Below are 19005 nucleotides of genomic sequence, written 5' to 3' on the forward strand. Positions count from 1 at the left end.
ACCATTAGACCTGGTTTTTCCAGTGCTCAGGTCATTAGAGTCAATCAGAAAACACCAGAGCTCAACTTGCTAATCTTGGCCACAAATTATCATCTGAGAAGGCAGTTGTGGTGTGGTAAAAGCACAGTGGATGCGGGGGCCAGAAAGTGTGGGTTCTCGGAGGCACCGGGGTGGCTCAGTTGGTTGAGTGTCTGACTCTTGATTTTGGCTCAGGTCATGATCTTGCAATTTCTTGATTTGAGTTTGAGCCCTGCATTGAGCTCCATGCAGAGGTGGGGAGCCTGACTGGGATTCTCTCCCTCTCTGTCCCTCCCCAACTCATGTTCCTCATGCTTGCATGCGCGCGTGTGCACGCCCACACGCACGTTCTCTCTCATAAATTAATATTAAATAAATTTTTTAAAAAGCCTGGGTTCTCAAGTCTTTGCCTTACCTCTTCACAACTGGAGGGCCTGAGTGAGATGCAACTTCTTTGGACCCTCTGTTTCCCCTTGTACAAATGGGGATAAAAAATCCTGTATATCTCACAAAATTGTTACAAGAACATAACAATATATGGAAAAACACTTACTCTGTGCTTGATAAACAATATTATGTGTGCTGGGTTATAACCGATGGCATTTGTGATCTTTTCTACCACATTCTTCCCCACCCCCATACCACTTTAATAAAACAAATATAAAGGCAACATTTTAAAAATTGCTGTATTCAAAATTAATAATAAACTTTAGGGTAAATAAGCTTTAAAACAAAAGTACATAAGCAAAAATAAATAATTTACACAGACCCACTAACCTAATTTCCAGAGGAAAGCCATGTCCAATTACAGCACTATTATCCCGGGCTCCAGCCTATGGTCAAACTTCGATAGTTCATTATTTTTAGAAAACAGTAACAAAAAAAAAACCCAAAACAAAACTGAATGCTAAGAAAAATCTTTAACAAAACCAAAGCATTGGATTTAACTTTTTAATTTTAAATAACCAAACTTTGTCATTTTATACATAATCCAATGTAATGGATGCAATTCAATATAATTAGCATTTCAGTTTGGAGAGTTGGTATTTTAAAAGGGATGGAAAACTATAATGAATAGTTTTCAAACCGTGAGGTACAAATAAAAACAGACAACTATACAGTAGAACAAAAACTGCAGACACTCTATTAACTTGGGGAAATATTCAAAGGCTTTACATTCTTTATTATCCATGATGGCTTCTGGAATTGATTGTTTCAAGTATAGAACCTTTGACATTTTTGATACAGCCTTTATTTTGTTTTTCACAGTAAGTTAAAAATCCATCATAAGACTCCATAAGACCTTGCTGATCTTGCATGTAGACTCTAGGAGTTTGTGAACTGATAAAAGAGTAACATGAAAATTTATTGTATTGCCCTAATTTCATACATCGTTGTACACAATGAATCAGTTTGGGAATCTATTCCAAGGGTTATATACACAAAAGTGTCAAGAATAAAATGTTCTTCACTCTTGCATAAAAACGTGTACAGTATTTCAGGAATGGAAAAATTCTAATTTTCCTGGGCCCGGGTTCCTGCATGTCTGCTGCCTGAAGATGAACGGCTCCTCTTGCTGCAATGCTCCACTGTTCTGAGGATTAATCATCCAACCCTGGTGTTTCTCCTTGTTGGATCCTAGATGCTATTCTGATGGCTTCTTCCAGAGATGGCTGTTCTCCAAGCTGCAACAGGAACACACAGAAAGCCACAGTCAAGATAATACCGAAGACATAGTGTATGCCCAAGGTAAAATCTCTATAATTCTAACACCTGGAATTGTTAAGCTACTATTGCTGATCTAATCATTAAGAGCACCAAAAAAAAATCTTGCAGAAGGATAATGTAGTTTCTTAATTTAGGGTTTTGCAGTTTTGTTTTGTTTAAGTAGGTTCCATGGCCAACATTAGGCTTGAACTCATGACCCTGAGATTGAGAACTGCATGCATTCCCTACTGAATCAACCAGGTGCTCCATCTTTCTTTAGGATTTTCTTTTAAGCTTATATATTTATTTTGAGAGAGAGTGAGAGAGAGAGCAAGAGCGAGCGGGCGGCGGGGAGAGGCAGAGAAGAGGGGAGAGAGAGAATCCCAAGCAGGCTCTGCACCCTCAGTGCAGAATCCTATGCGGGGCTCAAACTCATGAACTGAACCCTGAGGCCATGACCTGAGCTGAAATCAAGAGTCTGATGCTCAACTGACTGAGCCACCCAGGCACCTCTTGTTTTAGGATTTTGATAAACCTTCACTCATGCAATGGACAAAGATGCTCATCTTTTCCAATGGAGTAGAGAGCTTCCTGAATCTTTAGCTTCTACACCGTAAACTAAATCAAAACCAATGGTTGGCATTTTCCTGTATATGTTATCTTTTCCAGTAAATACATGAAAACCAACTCTTCCCAAGGAAAAGTAATCTACATTCTAGACTGTCTGCCTGAATCCAGTGACTTCCCCAAGAATAGTTTCTTCTGTCTTCTGATGTTCCCCCAAAATAAAATAGGGCTGTGCGGTGATTCTCAGAGGACTAATATGGGTCTATGTTTACACTAGGTTCCTTTCCAAGTGCTTTACAGAATCCTGCCTAATTTGACTTATTTTGAAAGTAAAGATAGCTGGCTGGGTGCACGCTGTGATATATCCCAGAAGCTTTATTTTTCTTACTATATATCTCCCCTAAAATATGCAAAGATAATAGCAAACAAAGACTCTTTGAGTCTACCTCAAACACCGCAATTTCCTTCATGTGGCTAAGTGACACAGATGAGTCTGTGCCCTGCCTCGCATAAAGGTTCTGAACAAAGCACAGTGTGCAAGGTTGACAGCCAGGAAGTAGTCCTGCTACTGACTGAGGACATCTGCCACGGAACTCACCTGAACTGCAATCTGGGTGCCATTGGACGTTGCCACTAAGGTCAGAGGTCTGGTTTCCGTGGTTACTAAATGATGGCTGTGCTGTTGATGCCCCATTTCTGATGAGGCAGTATGGAATGCTGCCAAGTCCTGAGCCACAATTGCAACCTTAAACAAAAATACACAAAATAAAGCTATGATTAAATACAGTAAATTCCATTTAATGCAAGGGACTATCTTTGAATTTGACCTTCTGACCACAGACTTATAGAAGCCTAAAGCTGGAAGATAACTTCTATACTATCTTACTCTTTTTGTTTAAAGAAGTTGAGGCTCAAAAAGAAGGGATTTTTCTAAGCTTATTTGAACCAATGACCTAACAGGGTAGAGGACACTTGATAGGTGGGTCTGCTACACCAGGCTCCATTAACCAGGACAGGTGTGACCATGCTTAGGATCTCCTACCTTAAGTGGCTGCTTGGTTCATTACGCATGTAAAGTAACTCATATCTCAAATGTCTATTTATTCCTGAGTTGGGATAAGCAGAACATAATATATGCAATATTCTCTTGTTTACCTGATGAATTTAATTTTTTTTAATTAAAAAATTAAAAAAAATTTTATATAGAGAGAGAATGAGCAGGGGAGAGAGAGAATCTTAAACAGGCTCCATGCTTAGTGCAGAGCCTAATGTGGGGCTGGATCCCACAACTCTGGGATTGTGACCTGAGCTGAAATCAGGAGTCAGACACTTAACCAACTCAGCCACCCAAATTCCCCTACCTGTTGGGACTTAAAATTAGATTTCCATTTAACTAGGAAAATTGAAAAGACTAGGGATTGACGGAAAGGGATCACAAGGGAACTTTCTGGATGTGATGGAAATGTTTGGGATGCTGGTATGTTTAACAATTCACTGAACTGTAAATTTAAGATCTGTACATTTCACTGTATATAAATTTTACCTCAATTAAGAAAAAGACAGATTGTGACCTATTCTGAAAAACATGTTCAACCTCATTAATGATCAGACAAATGAAAATAAAAACAGAATTCAACTTCTGCTTGTGAATTATGCAAATATTTAAAAAATCTTTAATGCTAGCAAGAAGAGTACAATGAATCAAGAAAGCTTTTAGATCCATGGCACAATTGCTAAAACGTTTTGAAAATCAATTTTGCAGGATGTAGTAAACAGCTTAAAATACTGTGTATCACTAATCCAGTAATTCCATGTCTAGAATTTGTTTCTATGAAGATAATCAAAGTCTTGTACAACAATTTATGTGTATGGAATGAGTTAATGAGTTCCATTTGACGGATTATTTTACAAATGACAAGAATCCTTTTACAAGAACATTTAATTGGTATGCGAAAGTCCTCAGAATACAGTGTTAGATGGATGATAGGCATACAGAATTATAATCCTCTGTACACACACACACCCATACACACAAAAGGAGTCCTAAATGTTGAGACTAATTATTTTAACATTAAAAGATTATAACTGATTTTTTGTGTCTCTATTTTTAATTCTTCTGGAAATATATCTACAAGTCGAATTGGTGGATCATATGTAGTTCTATGTCAACTCTTTTTTTAGATAGGCTCTAAGCCCAACGTGGGGCTTGAACTCACGACCCCAAGATCAAGAGTTGCATGCTGTACCAACTGAGCTAGCCAGATGCCCCATTATGTTCCACTCTTTGAGGAGCTGCTATACTGTTTTCTGTTTTCCACAGTACTGGCACCATTTTACATTTCTATGAGCAATGCACAAGAGTTCCAATTTCTCTGCACTTTCATCAACACTTGGTACTGTTTTTTGGATGACAGCCTGAACTAAGGGGGGGGGAAGTGGTATCTCACTGTGGTTTTGATTTGTATTTCCCTAATAACCAATGATGTTGAACATCTTTTCACATGCTAATTGGGCATCTGTAAAACTCCTTGGAGAAATGTCTATTCAAGTCCTTTTCTTTTTTTTTTTTTTAACTTTTTTTAATGTTTTATTTATTTTTGATACAGAGAGAGACAGAGCATGAGAGGGGGAGGGGCAGAGAGAGAAGGAGACACAGAACCGGAAGCAGGCTCCAGGCTCTGAGCTGGCTGTCAGCACAGAGCCTGATGCGGGGCTCGAAGCCAAGAATGTGAGATCTGACCTGAGCCGAAGTCAAAGGCTCAACCAATTGAGACACCCAGGCGCCCTTCAAGTCCTTTTCTAATGTTTAAATTGGATTGCTTGTTTTTTGTTGTTGTTGAATAATAGGAAGTCTTTATTCAAATATTAATCCTTATCAGATGTATAATTTGCAAATACTTTATCTCATTACGTAGATTATCTTTTCACTCTCCTGGTAGTCACCTTTGATGCACAAAGTTTTTAATTTATCTATTTCTTCTTTCATTGCTTCTGCTGTTGGTGTCATACATAAGAAAGATTTCCTAATCCAAGGTCATGAAGGTTTTCATTTCTGTTTTCTTCCAAGCAAGCATTATATAGTTTTAGCTCTTAAATGTAGGTCTTTATCCATTTTGGGTTAATTCTTATATATGATATAAGGTAAGGGTCCAACTTAATTCTTTCTCATGAGATATTTTTTTACTGGCACCATTTGTTTAAAAGACCATCATTTCCCACTAAATGGTCAAATTTTAATTGCTGAAATTTAATGGAATATATATTTGAGGGTTTGTTTCTAGACTCCTTATTCTATTACATTAAGCATATTACTTTTTTTAAAATATTTATTTATTTTTGAGAGACAGAGTACAAGTGCGAGAGGGGCAGAGAGTGAATGAGACACAGAATCTGAAGTAGACTCCAGGGTCCGAGCTGCCAGCACAGAGGCCGACGTGGGGCTCGAACTCACAAACTGTGAGATCATGACCTGAGCTGAAGTCGTCAGATGCTTAACCAACTGAGCCACGCAGGCGCCCCAGCATATTACTTTTGTAATTTGAAATTAACAAAGGTGGAAGTACTATGTATACCCGTTAACTAGGCTCTCAGAGGCACCTGGAAAATTGAGTCTAAGAAATCCCAATTACCTTAATTTAACAGAAAAACAAAGGCAAGAAAGGACCAAATGCTTTCTTCCTGTGCATGTTAAGAAATAGGTAATTTAAGGGTTATAGATAATTCAAAGGCGGTGTCTGGACCCCCAAGTAGATAGTCAACAGTTGCCCAATGGCCTACAGTTGCAGCAGAAGGAGATGTGGCAGCAGTTGGTCCTCAAGGGAAATCCCCACTCCTGTTGTCATATCCCTGCTTGCTGAGAGCTGCCTGGCTTCATTCCAGCCCTCAAACTTCCTCTCAGGAAAATTTTCCTAGTCCCCAGGCTACAGATAAACTACAAAAGAATGTTTGTTTTAGGGTCTCTATCCTTGCAGACCTGCAATGATGACTGGTACAAGGTGTATTTACCCAAGCTGTGTCATATACCCAATCCAGGAACCCTAGAGCCATGGAAATGACTAGGACCATTCCAGAAGACAGCCTGAAAGCTAGTGGCTGGGTTTGCTTTTGTTTCTGTTTTTGCATTGGGTATAATTAGCAAACAATAAAAATGCATGAATCTTTAGGTGTTCTGCTGAGTTCTGGCAGATACATCTGTAGAACCACCACCTAAAACAGAGAACTGTTCCTTCATATTCTATTCCATTAATTTTTTCCCCAGTCAAGCAGCATTTGCTGATTTCTATCACCATGGATTTGTTTGGTCTGTTCTTGGATTTCATTAAGTGAAATTATACGCTATGTATTCTAGTGGAATTGCTGGGTCGTGGGGTATAAGAAACCACCAAACAGTTCTCCAAAGTGGTTATATCATTTTATACTCCCACTAGTGCATACAAATATTCTAGCTGCTTCACGTCTTTACCAAATGTTGTCAAGTCTTTTTTAATTTTAGTCATTTTGAACATTTTTTTGTGTTACTGGCCATTCTTGAATCTTCTTTTGTAAGAGGTCTGTTCAAGTGAGTGGTCAAATATCTGTTCATTTAAACGCGTTTTTTAGGGCATCTGGATGGCTCAGTGGTTAAGCATCTGACTTTAGCTTAGGTCATGATCTCACAGCTCATGAGCCCATGCCTGGCTTTGGGTGAGCCCTGCTTTGCATGAGCCCCACTTTACTCTCATGTGTACTCTCTCTCCCCCCCCTTGCTCACTTGCGCCCTCTCTCTCTCAAAATAAATTTTTTAAATGAATTTTGCTAATTTCTTACGGGCTATTATTCATCTTTTATTGTTGATGTGTGGAAGTCTGTTATCTATTCTCAATTCCACTGTTAGATATATAAAGTGTGATATATTTTTCCCAGTTTGGGGCTTATCTTTTTCTTTTTTATGTTTTATTTATTTATTTATTTTTGATACAGAGAGAGACAGAGCATGAGAGGGGGAGGGGCAGAGAGAGAGACACACAGAAATGGAAGCAGGCTCCAGGCTCTGAGCTGTCAGCACACAGCCTGACGCGGGGCTCGAAGGGGCTTATCTTTTTTTTAATGGTGTCTTTTGGTGAGCAGAGTTAATTTTGACGTTCAGTTTATATTTTTTTCTTTAACTGGTAGTGCATTTTAAATAAATCTTTAGCCTAAGTTTGCAAAAACAGTCACTTCTCTTCTAGAAGCTTTATGATTCTGAGTTTGGTATTTCAAGGTGTAGAAGACTTTCAACTTATTCTTTTTTTAAGCTTGTTTTGTTTATCATAGGTCCTTTCCATTTTCATGTTTATTTTAAAGTGAGATTATCTAATATCTTCAAAAAGATTTTGATTGCAATGGTACTGAATTTATACATGAATCTGAAGAATGAGAGCTACCAATTTTGGCAGACTCACTGAACATGGTAAGGTAGCTGCAGTGAATCTCAACATTGCTGTCAGCAAAGTACAAGACGAGTTGTAAAATGTATTAATATTGTGTATTTTAAAGGAGATAAAAAATTAAAACTACAAAGAGATACATGAGATTGGCAAAAATCCAAAAGTTTGATACCCCTGTGTTGACTATACTCTCGAATGCTGCTGGTGGTACTGTGGACTGTACAACCCTGGAAGGGAAGCCCGGTCCTACTTATCACAGTTACAAACGCGTGTGTCTTCACCCAGCAACTCCACTCTAGGACTTACCTGGCAGACAGGCTCACCCATATGCAAAATCACATGAGCACAAAGTTACACGGTGTTTGAAACAGCACAAGACGTCAATTACAGTGTACACAGAGCGAAATATGAGACAGCTTTAAAGAAGAATGAGGAAGCTCTCTATATAAAGAAATAGAACTATTTTCTAGATATATAATTAAATTTTTTAAAAAGCCCACCAAGGTGGAAAATAGTATAGCTTACTACCATAAGAAAAACAGAAAGGGGGAAGAGAACTACTTGTTTATGCCTAATGAATTGCTGGAAGACTACATAAGAAACTAATAACAGTGGATTATCTCGGTGCGGGCAAGAACTAGGTTGATGGAGGCAGAGGTAGGAGAGAGATTTTCCCTGCATACCTGTATGTACTTTTTGATTTTTGAACTATGTGACTATATTATATATTCAAAATATTAAATAAATTTTGCAAGTGAATTTTTCCTAAGTATCTGCTGATGATAGGAAGAGCTACCACTAATGAACACTTAATATATACCTAGGCTTTGCATTAAGTACTATGAACATAGTATCTCATTTACTTGTTACATTAACCTTATGCTGTAGATGCTACAATTGTTCCTGTTTTACAGAGGAGGAAAACCTGAGACTCAGAGGGTCATGTGGCCAATAAGCTGTAAAACTGGAATTCAATCCAAAGTTCGTGAGATTAACCACTGTATCACACTGTACATCTACGAATATGAAAGTTTTGATATTGATATATGTATTGGTTACTATAAAAGAAATGAGCAATCACCTGTTGTCCTTCTGTGCCCTCGGCAGTAACCATAGCAACAGAGTGTGTTCCTGCTGAGGAGATGACTGCGTCGTGCGCCGGGACCGTGATGGGTGTGCCGTCCTGCGTTACCATCGTGATGGTATTGCCGATGGCTTGCATGTCAGCTTGAGATATATTGACCTGCAACACAGTGCATTTTACATATCAGTCTTTTTCTTGTTCTATTTGGCAATCTTTATTAAGTACTAGGCCTAATTCTTGCGTAAGTCTACTCTGTAGAGCAAATAATTCTATAATGGAACAAACTCTTTAGAAATAGATTGTCAGAAAAACTTTTCTTTTTTAAAGATTTTATTTTTAAGTTATCTTTACATCCAACATGGGGTTCCAACTAATAACCCCGAGATCAAGAGTTGCATGTCCCACTGACTGAGCCAGTCAGGTACCGGAAAACGGACTCTTTATTTATTTAAAGTAGGCTTCACAGCACTACTGCGCCTGGGTGGCTCAGTTGGTTAAAGTAGGCTTCACGCCCAGTGCAGAGCCTAAAACACAGGGCTTGAACTCATGACCCTGAGATCAATACCTGAGCTGATCAAGAGCTGGATGCTTGGGGCACCTGGGTGGCTCAGTCGGTTAAGCATCTGACTCTTGATTTTGGCTCAGGTTGTGATCTCACGGTTTTGTGGGTTTGAGCCCCACATGGCGCTCTGTGCACTGACTGCATGGAGCCTGCTTGGGATTCTCTCTCTCTCTCTCTCTCTCTCTCTGCTCTTCCCCTGCTCATGCTATCCCTCTCAAAATACATACATAAACTTAAAAAACAAAAAAAGAGTTGGATGCTTAACTGACTGAGTCACGCAGGCACCCCAAAGCTACTTCTTAAATGCATTTCCTGCTCTCCATCTCTACATCAATTTATACCCTTACTTTTTCCTTATTTGACTTTCCACAGTAATACAACTTCTTTCTAGGTCTCCGGTCTAACCTTTTCTTAAACCATCCTCTACCTTCACACCTTTTTAAAAGAACAAATTTCATCATTTCATTTTGCTCTCTGTCACATCCCCAAGGCCCCCATCACTAGAGTTCAGACTTTTTAAATGACATTTGTGACCTTTTGCAATCTGGCCTTTAACAGCATCTCTAGACTCATCTTCCACTATTTCTAAGCCAGCATCCGGCTCTCCAGCCACAACTAATCATCTGCAGTCCCAGAGTGTCATATTCTCTTCTACTTCCCTGACTTTTCCCTTCCCTTCACTCTGCCTGCCAAACTCAAGAAAATTCTTCAAGATCCAACTAAATGGCCATTCACTAAAAGGGTCTCCAAGATTCCTTCAAGAATGATCATTTACTCCTTCCTCCTGGCTGCCATTGCACTTTACACAGTCCTCAATAACATACCCATCCTAAGAGGTTATTTATTGTTCATTTAGGAATATCTCTCTCCTCCTTGATTACATACACATACACACACCCGCCTTCTGGTATTCCCCACATTAAACCTACCAAAGTATTTGGCATTGGGTAGACATTCCATAAATGTTTGCTATTTAGCTGACTAAAGGAATGGTAGAGAACTCTAATTCCTGAAGGAAATAGAAAGGTTGCATCTGGAAAACTACATCAGGATAAGGAAAATGGTTGCTTTGAAACACATGAAGGGGGACGACGCTCACTTTATGTGGTCAGAGAGGAGCCAGGAGTGGCTGATACAGCAGGAGGTTCTGATAAACATTAGACTTATCCAACAAGAGAACAGGCTGCCTCTTACGAAAATGCCTTATCTGTCTGGGGGCTCCTGGAGAGGGGAATTCTCTTGGGAGGGAGGGAGGTTACATCACATGACTTCCAGAAGGCCTCTGTCTGTGATGATCTAATTCAAGAAAAAGTTTTACGTCTGATGCTAAATTAAAACTGAGTTAATAAATATGTTTAATCTTGCATGGCAGTAAGTGGATAAACAATACTGTGAGGGTGAGGAATCAGTGCCATCAAAAGTGACAGGAAGAGGGGGAAGGGAATGAAAGGGATGGTACAAGCACTTTTAATTTTCCAATCCTGTGTACGTTCTGCTTCCTAGTTAGCATCAGCATGGTAACAGCTATCAACACAAAGGGCAGATTCATCATGAGAGGTAAGCTCTGAGAGAGACTGGAAAGGAGAGAGTTCTCTGTGGAAGAGACAGTTATAGGATAAAGAGCCCCATATGTCCTTTCTACCAGATACTAAGACTACCTTAGTTGGAGCCTAAAACTAAAATCAAATCTGAATTATTTTAGGCTAGTGGCCATCTAGAAAGGCTCAGAGACTAACCATTACACTGCTTTTCCTGGGGAAATCAAGATACCTTTCCATTAATTCTGGGAGATAAGTTGAATGAACTTCCATGACTTGGGTAGGGAGAGAGACACAAATTTGGAAATTTTACAAATTTTGCTCATCAGTGACTTTCCAGGATCTTTTAATGATCATCCCCTCAGCCAAGGCTCTGGTGGTTTCTCTATCTCACTTCCAGGATCTAATCAACTACTAAATCCTAGCCTTTCTCTGAATTATATTTTCACATGGATCCTTTACTTTTCAAGCCCTCAATTTCACTGTGGTTCTGATCTTTACCACCTCACCTGGGAACTATGCCAAAACACCACGTGAAAGCTCGACTCACAAACACCCCCTCTCTCTTCTAATGTCCCTGTATGTAGCCTTTTCAGCATGCTACTGGAAAACCTTCAGGAGATCTAGCACTGCTTATAAGCTGATATTCAAGGCTTTCCTCAATTGAGGCCCAACCTGCCTTTCATGCCCATGTTCACAGAAACAATATTTAACTTGTTTGGCTTTTGGTAGATACTTACATGCTGAGTCCCATCCTGGGATATGAGTGTAACTTGTTGACTCAACCCAGACTGGGTTACTGTGGCTACTTGTGTAGACACAACATCATCCCCTTCTACACCTGTAACATACGTGATCTGGGACCCTTTAAGAACATCTTCACTTTGACCTATTTAAAACAAATGAATCATTTATTTGACCGACCAACCAAGCTGTTTACAAAACAGGATATTTCCTTTCTTTCTTTATCACTTTGAATATTTCTTATTCAAGTTTGTACTTTAATTCCAGTTAGTTAACATACAGTGTTGTATTTGTTTCAGTTACACAATACAATGACTCACCAATTCCATACATCATCTGGTGCTCATCATGACAAATGCACTCCTTAATCTCTATCACCTCTGGTATCCATCCCTCCATCTACCTGTCCTCTGGGAACCATCAGTTTGCTCTCCAGAGTTATGACCTGTTTCTTGGTTTGTCTCTCTTTCTCTTTCTTAATTTTTTTCTTAAATTCCACATATGAGTAAAATCACATGTTATTTGTTTTTCTCGGACTTATTTCACTTAGCATAATACTCTCTAGCTCCATCCATGTCACTGCATATGGCAAGATTTCATTCTTTTCTATGGCTGAATAATACTTCACTGTGCTGTTATAAACATAGGGGTGCATGTACTCCTCTGAAATAGTGTTTTTGTTTTCTTTAGGTAAATATCCAGGAGTGCCGTTGCTGGATTAAAAATAGTTCTGTTTTTAATGTTTTAAGGAACCTCCATATTGTTTTCAGAGTAGCTGCACCAGTTTGCATTCCCACCAACAGTGCACAAGGATTCTTTTTTTCTCCATATCCTCACCAACACCTGCTGTTTCTTGTGTTGTTGATTTTAGCCATTCTGACAGGTGTGAGGTTGTATCACATTATTGTTTTGATTTGCATTTCAAAAACAGAGAATATTATAAATATGACAGAGACACACAAATTAAGTGTATGTATGTTATGGTCCAAATCACAAAATGGTTTCTGGCACCTCCTTTTAATTCTTCTACCTTTACTTTTGTAAAGCCGGACCAAATCAAAGCAGACCAAACCAAACCTTTCTACATCAAATTTAAATGTTCTAATTTTGGGAGACCCTCTTTTTCTTAATTGGAGTAATTATGTGATACTGCTCTTGTGTGCTGGGGGGCAGAGGAGGTACTGTACAGGAAAATGCCTGGCAAATAACCCTTCAACATGGCAAGTATGCTAAGTTCTTGCAGTCACTTAAGAAGCTTTTAAAAATGATAACATAATCTTCATAAACATTAACCACAAAACCGGAATGATATGTAAACAGAACCTACTAATACTAAATTACTTACTCTTTAACACAAGTGATTGACTGCAAGTCATCGGTACACAATGACTACACTGTGTAAAGATAATGTAATGGCATATTATCTGGGGTGAGGTTAATCATTTAATAAGGGACAGAACAGGAGCATCCATCCACTTCCTTAGATCATAAAGAACCAGCAAGTAGACAGCAATCTCCATAGTTCTTTAGGGCTATACTTGGCAACTAGGAAGTCTGCTGATCTATTCTTCAATCACTTTCCACCTCCCAGGAAGCCAGAAGGAGAGTAAACATGTTTTTTCTTCCTTCAAAGAGGGACTTATGCTAATTTAACAGTACTTCTCAAAGTTAGTGGCTGATGCATGCATTCCCATGGCTACGGTCATCATGGTAAACTCTCCACAGCAGTCATTACTTCATGTCTTTTTGTTCTGTCACAGTTATTTATATACCATTATTCCAAGGGGCTACAAAACCTAGAGAACCATATGAGAGGAAAGGCATGCAAATCCATCCTATTCTTGGAAAAATAATCTTTGCTTATTAATCAATATTATTATATTATGGACTATTTTCTAAAATACAAGAAATTCAGACAGTCTGAAAAATCAACACTTAAGGAAGAGACTGAAAAAGCTTTAGAAAGGAAGAATTTCAAAACCTAAGCTTTTCAAACCTTTTTTTTTATGCTTACTTTGTAACAGCAAGGATTCAGCAGTTGTTGGGGTATCTATCTAACCATGCCCACTTACAGTGCTTTGGCTAGAATGTACCATAGCATTTGGGAACGAAGGAATTGTTATTTTCTCACTATCATGTGACAGACATCTGAAAAGACAAATTAGAACTACAGAGAATCATTGCAAGAGTGAGCAAATGATCTGTTCTTTCTCGTACTCTCAATGCTTCAATATAAGAATGAGAAAATGTGATTTCTTTTAATTTTTAAATCTGCTTTGTTTAGGAGGTACTCAATGAAACAGTAAGATAGCCTAGGTTTTGTTTTATTGTGTGTGTGTGTGTGTGTGTGTTTTAAGAAAACCTACTTCACTCACTTTACCTATTTACCTGTGCTAAGTTACTTAGCTGAAGTCACAGAATGTGATCCTCTAAAATATTTTTCCCCAAGAGTTTATTCTTATGAAATTAATGTTTTTGTCTCCTTACAACAATACTGAATAGCACATGAATCAACTAAAAATTATTTGGGAATGCTTTGCCGTTTTTATGCTTAAGATGAATATCCTTAGGGTACTCAGATAGCCTAGATGCCCCTACCTTGCTCTCCAGCCTTATTTCAACCACCTTCCCAGGCAGAAGTGCCACACTGGCCAGGCTTCTTTTAGTCTCTCCAATTCACTTTGCTCTTCCCAACCTCAGGGTTTTCTGTATGTGCCATTCTCTCTATTTGGAATGTTCTTTTGCTTTTGCTCCTTATTTCCCCTCCCTGTGAAATCCCTGCCTCTAGACCCAATTAACCCCTATCCACTCTCTAGATCTCTTGTGGTAGCTATTACTTTAACCTACGTGAGGAGTGTCTAGCTAACCTGTACTGAATTAAAAAAAAAAACAGAAGGCTCACACTGTTCATACAGGGAATTTATTGCAACTATTTGCATTCACATCCAATTCTATCCAGGGGTCACTTTATTAAGCAGCAAAATAATTCACATCACTCAACTTCAGCTCAAACCAAAGCAGAGACTGCTCTAAACAACAAGGAGGCAGTGGGTAACACCTGCCCTGCTCTGCCTCCAGGTGTGCCATGCTCCTCTGCTCCTGCAGCCTAGGCCCCTGTCGCCTGAAACACACCTGATCTTAAAGTTGGCGGGTCCGGGGGCTTCTTTAGTGATAATTACAGCTTTCCCTGCCAAACAGAAGCCATGTTTGGTGGAACCACAGCCTGGCCATTTATCAGAAGAAAAACAGCAATTCAAGCTGGGTGTCCTAAATCCATTTTATTCTCATCTTTTTGTTTCTTTAACAAGAGGAGAACTAAACAGGGGGAAAAAGAAAAAGAACCTCCCAGGCTAGTTTAACTTCCTTTCTTATACATCCCAGGGCACCCAGTATCTTTCTTAGACATCACTTCTTACAGTTGTAAATTATATGTCTATGTGATTATTTGAATGAACTTTATGATCTGAGAAAATGCTATGCATCAAAAAGTATGGTAGGTGTTGGTTCCCAGAGAGAGATTCGCTGGAAAGAACACTCACCTGGGGGAGGCTCAAAGAAGGCTTCCTGCTCCTCCTCAATGGGCTCAGTGTCATTGTGGGCCGTCCGTTTGTGCATGGCCAGTGTGGAGATCTGTTTGTAGGTCTTCCCACAGTGGTTACAGTTGTATGGTTTGGAATGAGTGTGAACAACATGATGTTTGTACAAACTGGAATATTCTGTAAACCTTTTGTCACACCCAGGGACTGTACAAACATATGGCTTTTCACCTAAGTAAAGAACATACACACATGCACTCAAAATCAACTTTTACATATATTAAGGCATAATCAATCCATTCTTCTCATGGGGAAAAAGAAGCCTCTAATGGCAAAAATAGATGTCTGTCAAATTTTTTTTTTTTTTTTTTGAGAGAGTCTGAGTGGGAGAGGGACAGAGAGAGAAAGGGAATCCCAAGCAGGCTCTGCACCAGTAGCACGGAGAGTGAATCTGCGAACCACGAGATCATGACCTGAGCCAAAACCAAGAGTCAGATACTTAACTGAATGAACCACCCACATGCCCCAATGAACTGTCAAATCTTTCTATATTGCTATGAGGCAGAACACAAGAAAAGACTCCCTAACTATGATTTGTCTTGGTTCAAAAGGCTGTCTGCATCCTAAGTCTTATCACATGCCTAAATACCACTTTTCCCTTCATTTCAAGGGATGAGAAAAATAACGATGAAAATGTTGCCCAGTTAAACTCTAAGCCTTCATATAACTAATTTATTGTTACCTATAACTAGACAAGCTAGTATCATTAATACTGATTTAAAAATGACAATAATTGGGGTGCCTGGGTGGCTCAGTCAATTGAGTGTCCAACTTTGGCCTTGGTCATGATCTTGCAGTTCACAGGTTCGAGCCCCACGTCGGGCCCTATGCTGACAGCTCAGAGCCTGGAGACTCCTTCAGATTCTGTGTCTCTCTCTCTCTCTTTCCCTTGCCCACTCACACTGTGTCTCTGTCTCTCAAAAATAAAAATAAAACATTAAAAAATTAAAAATAAAGCAAAAATGACAACAAATGCAATGATCACTATAAGAAATGCAGCTTTCCCTATGGGTTTTATAAGGATAAGAAAAAAGGTCTAAAAGGTCTGTCAGATATAATCTGAACACTTTAGTAAGTCTAAAAGGACATATTCGTATAACTTCTAAAATATGTATATACATGTGTGCATACATGTACATGTCTTACTTAATTCTCATTTTGTATCTTCCTTGGGTAATTGGATTTTCTCGTATGGTTCTGAACACAGTAAAACTACCCATAAAACCTCACACTAATGTAATCTGTAACAGAAGTCTTGAATATAAAGTGCTTCCTGTCTTCTGCCCAGTCCATATTCTCAAACTAGGGCAAGGTAAAGTTCTCATCTTGGTAGATGATTGTGGGAGAGATGTGGTGAGGGTAAGCCCGGGCTGGGAAAGCACAGTTAATTCCAAAAGAAAACCCGTCCTGTTGATATTTAGGCTGGAGCAGAAACCACCACTAGGTGGCACAAGACCACACTCAAGATGTAACTGGATTTTAATTGCACTCTGGAGCTCCCTACTGGTTACCTGCATGGCCTCAACTGGGTCATCTAACCAACCTTGCAAGAATGGATTGCATTTTACATAGGTGAATCTTTGCACTTCATTTACTACATAAGGCGGGCATTTACTATATCATCACCCAATGATCATTAGCCAATCTTTTCTACCTCTTGGGTCAGACTAACATTTCTAACTAGCTACTGCATCTCTCTACTTCAACGATTCTCAATCATGTACAAGTATGAAAGACCTGGAATTTTTTTTTTTAATATATATTGATGCCTGGGCCTCATCTTAGTAAAATTATGTCAGAAATTGTGGAGATGGAATATGGAGAATAATTCTATTTTTAAAAAGTGAATCCAATGTGCAGCCACATTTAAGAGCCCTCCTCGGGGCACTAGTCATTTAAACATTGGTATGCAGCTCAGGTGATGATCTCACAGTTCACAAGTTCAAGCCCCACATTGGGTTCTCTGCTGTTAGTATGGAGCCTGTTTTGGATTCTCTGTTCTGACTGCTCTCTGTCCTTCCTCTGCTCTTGTATGCACATGCTCTCTCAAAAATAAATAAACGTTAAAAAAATATATTAAAAATAAAAGCACTGCCCTTCTTAAATGTTCTGTTCCAAAGATCAGTATAGCTAAACTTCATGTGAGCATCCCTCTTATTAGAGTCTAATTTGCCCATTAAACATGGTGAACAGCAAACTTTCAGGTAATGAGTCTATATTCCATTTGCTTTAAATGGGAAAAATAATGTTTTCTCAGCTCATCTAAAAATTCCAGCCAACTTCCCCAAACATCACAAAAAGGCTCTTAAGTACCTGTGTTATAATCCACCAGGAATGTCTACAGAATATGAAAATAATATAGATAAAATACCAATTATCTAGGGGTCCGTGGGTGGCTCAGTCGGTTAAATGTCCAACTTTTGATTTTTGGCTTAGTTCATGACCTGTTTGTGGGTTCAGGCTCTGTGTCGGGCTCTGTGCTGACAGTGCAGAGCCTGTTTGGGATTCTCTGTCTCTCTCTCTCTCTCTCTGCTCCTCCCTCACTTGTGCTCCCTTCTCTCAAAAAAAAAAAAAACTTTAAAAAATCCAATTATCTAATTATTTAATATTCAATGAACTTGGTAGTGGGTTTATGTCTATGTGTAACACACAATGATACAGTAAATATCAAGACAGGAATTCTGTTTTCCTTCTACACCACAAACATGTACTATAATGTAAAAATCAAATCTCTTAAAGATATAAAAGAAATACAAATTATAGTAGCAAAATATAATTTACTTCTAATTATGGTTTTCTTTTCCAGGCCTCTTAGGTTTTCACAGGCCTTTTCATTTTCTTAGAGAACACTTTAATAATGTAGGGAACATGATGACGGACTCAGTCTAAAAGTCAATCTCCCCTGGAAAACCTTCGCTGAATACTTCTCTATTCCCAGAGACGGATGCTCCTCCTCTCTACTTCCACATCTTGTCCATGCGATGGGAGATACTGCACTCTACAGCAATTAAATGTCTACCGTCTCTCCCCAATTCTACTGCCCTGGACTACGTCTTATCTGTCTCTGAACCACTGATGGCCGGCAGGGGAATGCGTAACAGAACTCAGCCACTGCTGACTAAATGAATGTATCCATGTTAATGTGAATCTTTTTCAAGTTGCTTAATCCTTCACCACCAGGCCAAGTGACAGGAAGGAGAGAAGGAAGGAATTATTTGGAAATGGTTTATGGAAGAAAGATGGAACACAAAGAAATCAGAAACTGTTACCTGTGTGTATCCTCACGTGATTTTTATAATTGGTTGCACTGGCAAATGCCCTCCCACATCCTGGTTCTGTGCAGTAATAAGGTCTTTCTCCTGTGTGTGTCCTAATATGCACTTTTCTGATATTTGATGTTGTAAAAGACCGACCACAGCCTTCAAAGGGACATTTAAAGGGTCTTTCTCCTGAAAATACAAAAAGGAATAAATTAAATGGTGCAAAAATACATAGAAAATCGAAATGTCTTATTCTTCAATTCTGCCTACGATCACACTTATAGAGTCCTCTTGTACTTCCTTTCACGTTTCTTCTCCCTGCGAATAGCATCTTCAACTGCCAACTTAAACTGATATAGGAAAACCTGAATATTGTTCAAAACTTATTACTGACTGCACAACTTTCCAAGATGGGATCATCCAGATGGGTATATTTAAAAATGAGCTGAGAAAAGCAGAGAAAGAAATACAAAAGAAAACCAGAGTCAGGAATAAGAATTATGTTAGAACAGTACCAGATTCCC

General features: G+C 38.9%; 1 protein-coding gene across 3 annotated transcripts in view; it reads right to left on the minus strand.

The window, feature by feature from the left end:
* Window positions 1–955: 955 nt before the first annotated feature.
* Window positions 956–19005, minus strand: part of ZNF143 (zinc finger protein 143) — a 49874-nt gene continuing 31824 nt past the window's right edge. For all 3 annotated transcript variants that reach the window (XM_029915420.1, XM_029915419.1, XM_029915421.1), the window contains exons 11-16: window positions 18491–18670; window positions 15165–15392; window positions 11622–11770; window positions 8779–8940; window positions 2891–3037; window positions 956–1703 (exon numbers count right to left, since the gene is read on the minus strand). In XM_029915420.1, coding sequence (XP_029771280.1) covers window positions 1620–1703; window positions 2891–3037; window positions 8779–8940; window positions 11622–11770; window positions 15165–15392; window positions 18491–18670 — 950 coding nt within the window. In that variant the 3' untranslated portion in view covers window positions 956–1619. The remainder of the gene's footprint in view (window positions 1704–2890; window positions 3038–8778; window positions 8941–11621; window positions 11771–15164; window positions 15393–18490; window positions 18671–19005) is intronic.

Source organism: Suricata suricatta, chromosome 11 (assembly GCF_006229205.1).
Source record: "Suricata suricatta isolate VVHF042 chromosome 11, meerkat_22Aug2017_6uvM2_HiC, whole genome shotgun sequence".
Lineage (NCBI taxonomy): Eukaryota > Metazoa > Chordata > Mammalia > Carnivora > Herpestidae > Suricata > Suricata suricatta.